The 12,839-nt window shown below is 39.0% G+C and overlaps 1 protein-coding gene across 1 annotated transcript; it reads right to left on the reverse strand.

The window, feature by feature from the left end:
- Positions 1-6,362: 6,362 nt before the first annotated feature.
- NXPH4 (neurexophilin 4) lies at positions 6,363-7,085 on the reverse strand. Its single transcript, XM_069972278.1, has one exon. It carries the CDS (start codon positions 7,071-7,073, stop codon positions 6,363-6,365), a length of 711 nt encoding a protein of 236 aa, XP_069828379.1. The 5' UTR covers positions 7,074-7,085.
- Positions 7,086-12,839: the final 5,754 nt, after the last annotated feature.

Raw genomic sequence — 12,839 nt, forward strand, 5'->3', positions numbered from 1 at the left:
CTGGTTTTCCAGGCGGTCCTCCCGCTGTATCCACCCTCTGCACGGAGGTTTAAGACAGAGGGAATCATTGCAGAAAGTCCAGGTTTGTACGAACCTGAACCTCGGCAGGTTCGGACCATCCCTATTTTTGATCAGTAGAGGACTCCCATTGTAAGGCTCTGTTCACACAAAGTAAAAATTCCACGGTGGAATTCCACGGCGGCTCGCGTGCCTCCTCTCTCCGCGCTGAAGAATGGAAAAAGGAGGCGCGTGAGTCTCCCATAGTCTGTTATTATGATACGGAGGCTGGGGTGTGAACGAAGCCTAAGGCCGTGTCCTCACATGACACAGAGTCGGGAGAGAAATGCGCTGAGCTCGACTTTTCTCATCTTGTTCTGCCAACTGATCACAACTTTTGACATGTCTCTCTGACATTCCATTAGTTTTTTTTTTACCTGTTTTTGTCAGTGTTTTGGTCACTATTTTTAGCCAAAGCCAGGAATGGAGCCAAATTATAAAGAAGAGTTGCACATTTTGGTTCACAGAGAGAGAGTTATCAAACTGTTGTAAAGTGGAATTGTCTTAGTTGCCCCTAGCAACAAGATTCCACCTTTAATTTCTGTGAGAATCTGTGAGGAATGAAAAGTGGAAGCTGATTGGTTGCTAGGGGCAACTAAGACAATTCTACTTTACACCAGTTTGATAAATCTCCCCATAGTATTTCCATCAGTCTTTTGGTCGGTCTTTTTTCAACCAAAACCGGGACTGGGTTGAAAACACAGAAGCTGCGCAAAACTTTCCATTATAATTTTGCCCAGTCAGTTCTAATTCGGATTTTGGTTGAAAAAATACTGACCAAAAGACTGACGGATATACTATGGGTGAACACAGCCTTTCTGTGTTTTGGTCCCATTCCTGACTTTTGCTAAAGAAAACTGACCAAAATACTATGTGTGAATATAGCCTAAGAGTTAAAAACCATTGTGTTATTCACTGTAAGGCTATGTACACACATCATATTTCCTTCTTTTAGTAAGTCTTTTTTCAACCAAAACCAGTAGTGGATTGAAAACACAGAAACTGGGCAAGTCTTTCTAATATTTTGCTCTTTTAGTTTCACTCCTGATTTTTGTTGAAAAAATACTGACCAAAATATTGACAGAAATACTATGTGTGAGCATAGCCTAATACTTATTTTGATCTCATATCTGGAACTATGAATCATATGTATGTTACATTTCCAAGTGCAGTTTGCTAGAACCGTATTAAATTTTAAATGATTGAAGGACAATGTTTATTAGCTAAAATATGCAAACTGCAAAGTCAATTAAACTTTTATTATTTTTATTAGATTTCTTTTCTCATATAAAAAATAGGACTGGGTATATAACACAATCTGTACAAGGAGGAACAGACAGACTGTAATACTGTACAGCTTTATAATGTATACTGAATTATTCACTCTCCAACAATAGCCAAGTCTAGTACCATAAATACAAGCCAACACTCTTTAAACTTTGGTGTTTATACTTATATTAAAGAAACCTCAACATTCCGAACTGAAGAAGGGAAAATGTAAGAGTGGTTCATAGACCTTTGAAGTTTTTTGTGCTTACAATGGGACATCTCTCTTACAATACAATAATAGTAGATATAAAACATATATATCTGATAAATCTTTTGTGAACAAAAATCCTTTTGTGCCATATCAGATTGCAGGTTTTTATACTGTATGCCAACATGTCTTACAAAAATAGGCAAAATTCATTTCTTAGGGAGGAAGCATAACTGAAGACAAATATGTTATACATTGCCAAATGTATGTGAACACTTTTTAAAATTATTGGGATTAGCCATTTTACCCACACCTTCTCTTAAAAGAGTATTTCAAGAATAACTAACTTGTCCCCTATGCATGGTATTGGGGACAAGTAAAAGATTACAGGGGTTGGACCTCCGTAATCCCTGGCGATTTCCAGATGGGCCCACAGCTCCTTTGTTTGAGCAGAGCCACGGGTAAGGCATATGACCCACGGCACTTCAGAAAGAGCCAAGTGCTTTTCCCTGCTGTCTCTGGTGGCTCCATAGAGAATGAATGGAGCCACAGGTTACATGGCGTACTGACAGCTCTATTCAAAACAAAGGAGCCACTGGCCGATGTGAAGATCTCTGGGAGGCACAGAGGTCGGACCTCTGCAATCTCTTACTTGTCCCCTACCCTGTGGACAAGTTTGTTTTTCTTGGAATACCCCTTTAATAATTTGTACTAAGCATAAAATGTTCATAGGCAAACTTTAGAAGTAGAATTTTTGATTTACTAAAAAACTGTCACTGTCACATTCATTCCCCCACTTTTTGGCACATTTCTAGGTCGAAGTTTTGTTCTGGAGATGCTTTTCATGTGAAGCAAAACCAGGGCTTGTTATAGTGTAAACAAATGGAGCAATTGCTTATGAGCCTCCACCACCATTACCCTCTAGCCTTTAAGACATTGTAATGCTGCAGACCTAAGATCAGTTACAGACAACAATAGGTTTGTAATTGTATGTTATTACTGTGTTTCTTATTTAGGATGGCAAAATGATTTTGCAAGCCCCATTAGAACATGAGCTGATCTGACTGTGGATTGGTGCAGAATATGTTGGGAGTGTGCTGCTAAATGTTTATACACATGGTTATTACCACTAGGGGATGGGACCAGATAAATATCCTAGTTTAACCAATAATTCAAAATGTTACAATTCAATGTGTTTAACCATGTTTCCCTTACCTGGAGACAGATAGGCCACCTTCATACACATTAGATTGGAGTCAAAACTCTTGATATCAGAAAGATCTGCTAACAATTATATAATTTTTATTTTAATTATATGTTAACCGTGCTTTATATAGCATTGGAGCTCACAACAGTTTTTTTTTGGTGCCAGTTTTCCCCAACTTTGATCCGGACCCCAGTAAAATAGTCTAGGAAAAACTTGATTACAGAACAGAAAACAGGTCAAACTTCCACAGTGGCATCACTGAAACACATCAAAGAACTTTGCTTGGTTTTAACAAATTCAGCACCAGAATTCTGTGGAGCAACAACAATTGAAGGTCTGATTTGCTGAGAGTTACATGGATTGAGTTTGCATGGTTGAGAAGCTGCATTAAAGCCAGATTCTACGTGTATAGGGGTAAAGCACACTGCCACTGAACCCTGCAGCAGTTGAGACACATTCTGTGGAAAATGATACCTAAGAATTGGAATTGGTCAATATCAAGACATTCTTCTGTCCACTTATAGTGACAATTGTAATAATTGATTTGTATAAATATTCATATTTTTCATTTGTGACACTACCAAGAATTGAAGTGCCCTGGGAACAGCACCAGCTCTAGAACTGGTCTGGGAGATTTTATGGTTTGGGTCTCCATGGCAGAGCTGCTAAAAGAGCCTGAGATGAGATTTGTTATGTCAGCACTAGAAACACTGATAAAGAAGACCAACTGATCCATCCAGTTTGCTATTATATTATTTGTTTTATTATACTGTTTGGATATATATATATATATATATATATATATATATATATATATATATATGTATTTCAAGCCAGTTTACATTCACTTACTCGGGTGGTGTACAGAAAGCTCCCTGGAAAGATGTTAGATCTGAGCTTGTAATTGTAAGTTCTAGCAATGGGAAATTTTAATTTTTAAAGAAATATCCTCAAGAAATGGGTGATTTCAGCTTTTAATGAATTTTATTTTTTTTTCATCATAACAATATCCCCAAAAAATAGCTGGTTGGATATTTATTGAAATAACTTGAGAGGTCTGATTTCAATGGCTCCAGATGCTTTTAGAATATGTTATGGTCTGTAAGCTTGTTTTTTTTTTTTTATTTATTTTGAAATGAAAAATTGAACATAAAGATCAAAGTTTTATCCAGAACCATTCCCATATATGGCATTTTAGGGCCAGTTCGTAAATTTCAAAAAGACCCATAATTTAGTTCATCTATATAACATAAAAAACACAGTTCTAGTAATGTCTTCTTAAAGTGATATTCCAAAAGAATACATTAATGGCATATTCGTAGACATGTCATAAATGTCCTATTGATCTCCTTGAGGATCCTTGAGGGGGGGGGGATGCAGAGAGAGACATTCTGTAGACACAGTACACTGGTGATCTAGATGCCAAAAGCGAGTAAAAATTGTTATCAAATATCAGGTTTCTGGTTGACTTAGGTTTTAATACATGCGTTTGCTGGTTTTGGAGATTTGCCTATGTAATTTGCGTGAGATTTATGTTTACTATGTTTACTTATTACATACTCCTTGGATATATTGATTGATCAGAGACTCCATATTCCCTATAAAAAGTTTCATTGTAAACTGTCTTTCACATTAGTATGTGCTAGGGAGCACATACTAAAGCTTCCCTTATGTTGCCCTATCTATTTAACCTTTTCATAAAGGTGTTGTGATGTGACCATGTGGTCAGATAAGAGCATATTATATCTACCGGCTCATGTCTAAGGGTGTAAGTTAGATGATATTAAAGTCCTTTCAAATGGAGTCATAAACTCTTTTTTAAAAAATTAAAACACTATGAAGATTTATCAAACTGGTATAAAGCAGAATTGTCTTAGTTGCCCCTAGCAACCAATCAGATTCCACTTTTCATTCCTTACAGATTCCTTGGGAAATGAAAGGTGGAATCTGATTGGTTGCTAGGGGCAAAAGAGACAGTTTCACTTTACACCAGTTTGCTAAATCTCCCCTTCTATGTGTTCTTTTAAGTCCGTAATATATATTGTGTTTAAGGGGTTATCCGTCATTCTGTAATATAGAAAATAATAAAGACTATTTCTACCTTTTCACACCTGCAGTGTCACAGGAGGTAAGAAAGTAATTCTATATAAGACATCAATCGCGGCAGCATGATGGTCATCATACTGCTGCGATTGGATTTGTTGGGGTACATACCTGGCTTTCATTGCAATATGTATTGTATCGCCATGTTCACACAACGTAAGTTCCGTGGGAATCACGGCCGTTGTTACAACGGTCATGATTCCCACGGAACTTACACAGTGCTGCCTTCTGAGGGAATCAAGGCCAGAGTGTATACACATAGTATACACTCTGGCCGGGATCCCTAGTGGCGCCGCAAACAACTGACATGTCAGTTTTCTGAGACCACTATTCATTGAATAGCGGCTGCAGAAAACCCTGTCAGTGCACATTATAGAGTGAGCGGCTCCGGCTGCTTGCTTCATAGCGTGCTATGGGGAGTTCTGATGCGGGCCCGCACGGATACACCCGCATCAGAACTCTGGGCGCTAAAGATCATTCAGCCAGTACTGCAGTATCGGCTGGGATGATCTTTTCTGAGACCGGACGTTCTGTGACCCGGCTGGGTCACGGAACGGCCGGTCTCTTACGTAGAGTGAACATAACCTATATATGTATGTTCATGATGGATTGCTGGCACTACTACTCCTGTAAATAATTATATTACTACATGAATTGGTGGGACCCCATACTTTGCATTATTATATGTGTTTTTAAAGGAGTGTTTTTATATTTATTTGGATATCAAAATAAAGTATATTTATTGAAAACTATTTGAGTATTAATTATGAGTTTGGAGCATTATAGGTGTCAATCTTTATTATTTTTGTATATAACTGCAGCTATGTATGAAAAGGATTGGTGAGAGAGCCAGAATTTGTCCTCCACCATTTATAAAGCGATGACATATCTTATCGATGTGCTGTCGCTTTACAAAATACTGTATTCTGTTTTGTATGAGCACCTGGAATCTGTAATATTTGGTCATTATATGACAGAGCATCATGCATTGAAATTGATACTGGATATAAAATGAAAAGTGCATAAATAAATTAAGTTTGACTTCTCCAAAAAAGTTTATTATCTGCAGAATATATTCATCTTGTATACTGTTTTCGTTATGACATATCGTCATGTCATGTTTTGTTTTATACATTTTAAAATTCCCATAGGGCCACTTTGCTTATATGAAGAAATAAAATAATTGGAAGCAGGTTTTATTACTGAGGTCATCAGAAACCAGAGCACTTGAATTGTGATAATCTTAGTCAATGGCATAGGATGACCTTGATGTTTCAGTTTATTACTGAGCGGGTCAGACGGTCCTTAAATTATCAGGGTCAACATCATGCACATTTTGTTATCTCAGTCTTATTCTGCGACGAAGAACTGATCTTGATATTGTATCTGTAGTGAAATTGTATTAACCTGTTTCCATACTGTTGACACGCTCAATTGTTACACAACCCCTCAAAAATTAAATGTCTTATTCTCCCTCCCATATAAACCTGCTTGTTGACCTTTCGGCCAGTGCATCCATCACCCAAAGTAAGGGTTCTCATTCTGAAAGTTATAATCTGGACAGACCTTCTGCACCAGCTTGTAGTCAATACTGTAGAATGAGATGAAGATGCAAATAACCTTGAATGGCTTTGCACAAAGCCATGCGGCATGACTCTGTGTGTGCTCCATATAGCAGTTTTTAGCTGGATCATAGAGGCAGGGTTTGTTCTTCAAGGCTTTGTTGGTGTTCTCATATTCTACTCTACAGTTGAAAGTCTTGGTTTCTCTGGTATCCAAGGTAGATTGCTGAAGGAGGTCAAACTCTACCACCTTTGTAGGTGGAACAATGCTGACGGACACGTTACCAAGACTAGATGAATTATGTCTAAAATAGACACTAAACGTCCCATTTATGTGGTCGACAATCTTACCAGTGACCAATAAACTGAATTTGACAGTTTTTATGTTAAAGTAGAAATCCCCCCATCCAAAGATCTTCTTGGTTCTGCCAGTTTTCAAAGAAGGCTTGCGTTTTGCTCTTTGGCCAATGCCCCCAGCAAATAGTGTTTGATTCTTGCTCCAATCCCATGGATTTATAGGAGATTGCATTGGATATTTTGCTGCTTTAAATGGGTCAGTGGTGAATACCCTCGATGGATGGAGGGAATGAGGTTTGTTTGTACCATACGGTTCATTCTTCACCATTCCAGTTGTCCCCATATCCAAGTATCCTAGTGTTTTTGTCATGTGGCCTTCTAAACAAAGCACCTAGGAACAAAAAATATAATATTGTTATTCATTTACTATTTATTGACATTTTTAAATAATATTTTTTTTACTATTTGTAGGATGGCTAAAAGAGCAAATGTATCTTAACAGTCAAAGGAAAATTAATGTACAGCTTGTGTTCAGTAGTGCTCACAAAAAACCTCTAATTTATTGTCTTGCTTCCACTGAATTCAGGGTCAGTCCCGACTGGCCACTAGACTGACCACAGGTAGCGGAGCTGGGGATCAGCTAATGCTTAAGTGTAAGATGGAGCATGGATTGTATGAGTGCAACTGCAGGCTGCATCTTTCTGCTTCCTCCAGAGGGTCCACACTGTACACAAAAGGAAAATTAAGGCTGTGCATCATGGAGGGGGCTCTCAGAGATTCTTTAAAGGGGTTATCAAGCATTTAAAATGTTATATATTGCTATCCTGTTGTAAACATAATAAACATGTAATGCTTACCTCTGCATGCTTCCCCAGTGTCCCGAAGAGGCCTCTCCGGTATCCTCTGCTGACTGCTGATCTGCTATGTCTAAAATGTACTTGTCTCTGAGTGACAGCCCGCTCAGCCAATCACTAGCCATGACGCTATCCCATCTAAGCCAGTGATTGGCTGAGTGGGCTGTAACTCCCAAAACAAATTCGTTTTGGAAGTAGCAGGGCTGCAGTCAGTGGGGGTCACTAATGACACCAATCAGGACATCGGTACAGCATAGTGGCTCCATTTTAATTTTTTTGGACACTATAGGGCAGATTTTCCTAGCCTGGTTTCATATGCCAGTGTAAAAACCTAAGTCTTTTGCAGTAAAAGCATGCTCGCTGTTCTAGGTGACTTTTCAGAATAACCTTTTGTGTGTACATAAGGAGTAGCACAATTTCGGCCCATTATATTTGGCAATTTTCACTAGTTTTCCTCTCTGGAGGTTCTATCTCAATTCTCAATTTCCACAAGCAATATGAGTATAGAATTAGCAGAATAACACTTGGCATCCCACCTGGGTTCATTCTTTCTGTAATGATTTGCTATACACCTCAATATGCGGTTTCATGCGCTAAGACGTTTCTTGAACAACAGGGAAATCAGTTGTGTCTTAATGAAACTATATAGCATACTAATATTTCATCAGTTGTTAGCAGATGCTTTGCTTTAAGATACACTTGAATATACACAATGGTAAATACAGAAAGATGTATTATGGGTGCCGTTTTTCAGAGGCAACAGAATGAGCAAGAAGAAAATTAACAGATAACTCCCAAAGGAAAGATTTATATTTATATTGGCTTCCTTAGAAAAATTGCTAGTAGCATCCATATTAAATGAGTCTAGCAGATATCCTATTCTTGACACTGAATTATTTCACAGAGTGTGTGATTAGGATTTTTAATGTTTAGGATTTAAATATAGATTATCTCCCTATGGGTTAGCCTGATATTAAATAAAACCATAGCTACTGTGAAAATGTGTAATCTTTAAAATATGTATGGATTCTCTGGCTTCCTTTCTTTGTCACATCTGTATTCTTGTTGGGTGATGCTCACATTATCCACAAATTAGACTAACAGAAAGCATAGCATACAGTATGATCACTGATCGCTGAATCTGTCAGCTGCAATTCACGTTCCAAACTGATAACACTGTTAAATAGCTGCTGGGTCCAGGAGACACATTGAGCCTTTCATATATCTGCCTGAGCTTCCAGCACGTAAAGAATTGTATATAGTTTCCTCACTTGTAAAGATTTTGTGTTAAACTAACTTTAAATGCAATCATCTATTGTATTGAGGTCTGCGCGCCTATTGCTTTGTTGTTACCACTACAATATACTATCTTGGTATGTTATATTCCACTATAACATTAAAATAAATAGAAAAAAATTAGGAAAAAAAAAGAAATAAGAAAAAAGTGCCTTTGTTTTTCTATGGAAAGTGTCAAAGAGTACAGCTACATTCACACGTTCCGTAGATACCGTCTGCTACAGTGTGCTATGGACTGAACCTCGGAACTCCGACCACTTTATCTGTTTACACACAAGAATAAAGGCCTTTTAATGGTATGGAGGTAAAGACAGGGATATGAAAGGTACCATGTGTCTCCTTGCTCTAACAGCCATGTAACAGTGTCAGCAGTTTAAAACATGAACTGCAGCTGACAGATTCATTTAAACCTTGGTTTCTACTGTATTTTTAAAGTATGTACCCCCAATAGAAAGAAAGGGGGGGGGGGGTCATTGTTGTCTTATACAAGCATTTAATCTATTCCAGTGTTTTAATATACAAGTTCCTTTATTTTATTTTGAAGTAACTATTACTTGATGCTGTGTTTTTGACCAACATTCCCAAGTTAGGAAAAACACCACCACAAGCATTGTTAGTATCATCAAACAGATTACACAATTAGGCCATGTTCACATGGCGTAAGAGAACGGCCGCTCTGTGACCTGGCCGGGTCACGGAGTGGCTGGTCTCTGAAAAGATCATCCTGGACAGTACTGCAGTATCGGCCGGATGATCTTTCGGCCCGCAGAGTTCTGATGCGGGCGCATCAGTGCGCGCCCGCATTAGAACTCCCCACTGCATGCTTTGAAGCTTGCGGCCGCAGCTGCTCGCTTCATAGTGTGCACTGACATGGTTTTGACATGTCAGTTCTTTGCGGCGTCGTGAGGGATCCCGACCGGAGCTTATACTATGTGTATACGTTCCGGCTGGGATCCCATAGACACACAGCCAACGTATTTTCTCATATTAATAGAAATATGAAAAAAATACATTGTGTAAACATAGCCATGCAGTGCAAAGTGACACCAGAGTATTCATAAGACATCTATGTACAGTAGCTGATGCTTACAGCATATTCTATCCTCCCTGAATTACCTCTATATATCCTTAAATGACCTATATACAGGTAAAAGAGCATGCTCAAAAACGTATCCAATCCTTGGTAATAAGGTGTGTTCCAGTCTATTGCGCCTATGTCTATAGAGCTTGCCAAAAAACATATGTCTAAATCTGAAAATAGAAACAGACTAGAAGAAAAGAACATGTTTCAGTATCAGTATCTAATCAGTAAAAAGACTAGATGATACATTCACTTTAAACATATCCATCTTTTCCTTATAATGTTCCCCTTTTTTATAGAACCTGCTCCTGGCTTTGGCTCAAAAAACTATAAAAACTGCACACCTAATGCAGTCCTCTGATATTACACACACGTAAGTTATGAAAAGAGAGAGAAAGTGATGGTGGGTTTAAACTTTTTGGTTTTGATATTTAAGCATTTCACTGTCTGCTGAACTGAACAATAATGTATACTCGGCAGGAATTCTCTCAGGGACAAAATATAATGACTATTTTGCAACCTTGCATAATGCAAACCTCAATTTAAAAAGGTGCCGGAGACTTTATTTGTGAAGTTCTTTTACTCCATTGCAAAGCCTAGGTATGACGCTAAATGGGACCACACCTTTAAATACCAAATCAGTCACATTTTTTCTCCACCAGCGCCTCTGATCATCTTCCTCTCACACACTGCTAGCGCTGCGAAAACGAAATGACAAGGAAGGGAAATAGACGACAAAAGGGAAAAGGTTACAAGCTTGCCTGTCTGATCTGCCTGGGAGACAGCGAGATGTAACGAGGGGACCTGAACGGTGGGTCAGCCGCTCATGAATTTCATGATTCCTGCACACGGCTCATTATGAGGGATTGATCTGAAACCTCTTAAACAGTCTCCAGAGAACATTAATGGGACTTGGCTGAGGCTGATATTTTTAACCTGTTATCTGCTATTGCACTGCGGGTTCTAAGAGTGATAAGGCAATGTTGCCTCAATGTCTTTTTTAGGCGACAAATGGACGTTTTTTTTTATAATGACGGACGTCATAAATTATCATGACCATTTTTTATGGCTGTCAATGTAAATTAACAGCCACTATTTAAAAAACAATGGCCGTTGGTTCACCTAAATAGATGCTGTGAGAACATAGCCTAAAACTGTGCTTTTGTAATAAAGCTGGTTTAAAAATTACAAAAAATGCCCATCTCACTGTTATACGCTAAAACGCTGCAGGCCACCTGTCATATCCTTCATTTATATCTATTTCCTGCATTGTATTCAGTAATTGCAATTAAAAACTTGAATGTGTGAACACACCCTAAGGGTATGTTCACACTGAGCAAATACGGCGGAATTCCACCGCGGATCTCCACCGTGGAATGCCGCCATGCTCAGTGTCCCGATGTAAATGAATGAGAGGGTGTGCGCTCCTTCGCTGCCGCCGCTCTACGCTCAATGAAGTGACAGAGTGGCGGCTGTGGAGGAGCGCCTGCTCTCCCATAGACGGGCTATGGCACACTGAGAAAGGCAGAAATCCACCTGTTTTACTCAGTGTGAACATACCCTAAGGACAGCTTCACGCATGCCAGATTGCAGTGGATTTCACGCTGTGAGTTCCGTAGCGAAATCCGCTTTGATTACCGGTACTGTAATTTTCTATGCGTTTACAAACTTGCAGCGGATTTTCCATTCTGCTGCGAGTGTTTGAAGCCCCTTTCCAGTTAAACCGAAGCTGCTTGGCTAATACATTACCTGGCCACGTTCCTGTTTGCTTCTCAAGCTCCTGGCTCCCTAAAATCCCGCTCAGCCAATCAGTGGCTACGGTGGGGCAGCATACTGATTGGCTGAGCGGATTGCCAGGGAGCCGGGAGCCTGAGAAGCAAACAGGAGTGTGGCCAAGTAACATATTAGCTGGGCAGCTCTGGGTTAAGTGGGGAGGGGCTTTACATACGCTGAAAGTATGTAAACCCATGTCACTTCCTTAAGCGGAGAGTGGCGGCAGCGCTAGAGCGCACACTGTCCCATAGACAGGCTATTGCATTGGGCCCCCTTCATTTAGGTTTGGGTTGGGGCTCTTATGTTATGGAATTCCCAGATCTCCCACCAATGAAAAGCTGTGACATCTATCAATACAGCGTTGTGAAGTGATGTTCTACAGCTAATAAATCTAATGTTTTCATAACTTTGAAATCATTTATTTAATAGAAAATTGCAAGAAACCGCACATAGTAATATCTTTTCTCCATCACATACTCAACAGCTTGTTTCTCTGTAAAAAATACAATGGGGGAAGTTGATGGATAATGTTGCTGAGCAGTTTGGCAGACTCCCTCATCCATTCATTTTCTGTCTACTTTTTGAGTTTTGTAAGCGATAGTGTTACTTCTGCTACTTTTGCCACTGAGTCCCAGATACTTCATCAATCAAAGATTCAGGCAATCCTACTTCCAACAGGAGGTTGATGTGCATATGTGAGCGCCTGAAAATACATGGCTGAGGGGCCCATTAATTCCAGTTATGAGCAGCTGCCAGCTATCTCAGACCTAAGCACAAAGCTTGACATCTTTTCTGCAGTGTTCGGTAATTTTCGTTTAATAACTACCATGTATAATGAATAGTTAATTACTGTAGTTTAGCAGATAAATTGTTTAGCACAATTCAATTGGGTATAATAATACTGCAGAAATATGTGTCAGAATGCAGAATTAAGTACCTTTATGGCTGTATACCTGTATTTTTCTTTGCAAGATTTGTCTCTCGAGAAAACATGATGCCATTGAGGCTGTGATCATATGTTTCTATATACGTTATATGATAAGCATTAATGATTGTTAAAACTGTTGCTGCTATATGCCATACAGAAGGAACTGTACCCCTTTGACATTATTGAAAAAATGTATATAAATGT

This window comes from Dendropsophus ebraccatus, chromosome 5 (genome assembly GCF_027789765.1).
Source record: "Dendropsophus ebraccatus isolate aDenEbr1 chromosome 5, aDenEbr1.pat, whole genome shotgun sequence".
NCBI classification, from domain to species: domain Eukaryota; kingdom Metazoa; phylum Chordata; class Amphibia; order Anura; family Hylidae; genus Dendropsophus; species Dendropsophus ebraccatus.

Excerpts from the sequence above, each read along its gene's own strand:
- NXPH4 (XM_069972278.1), bottom strand. The coding sequence starts at position 7,073 with ATGACAAAAACACTAGGATACTTGGATATGGGGACAACTGGAATGGTG.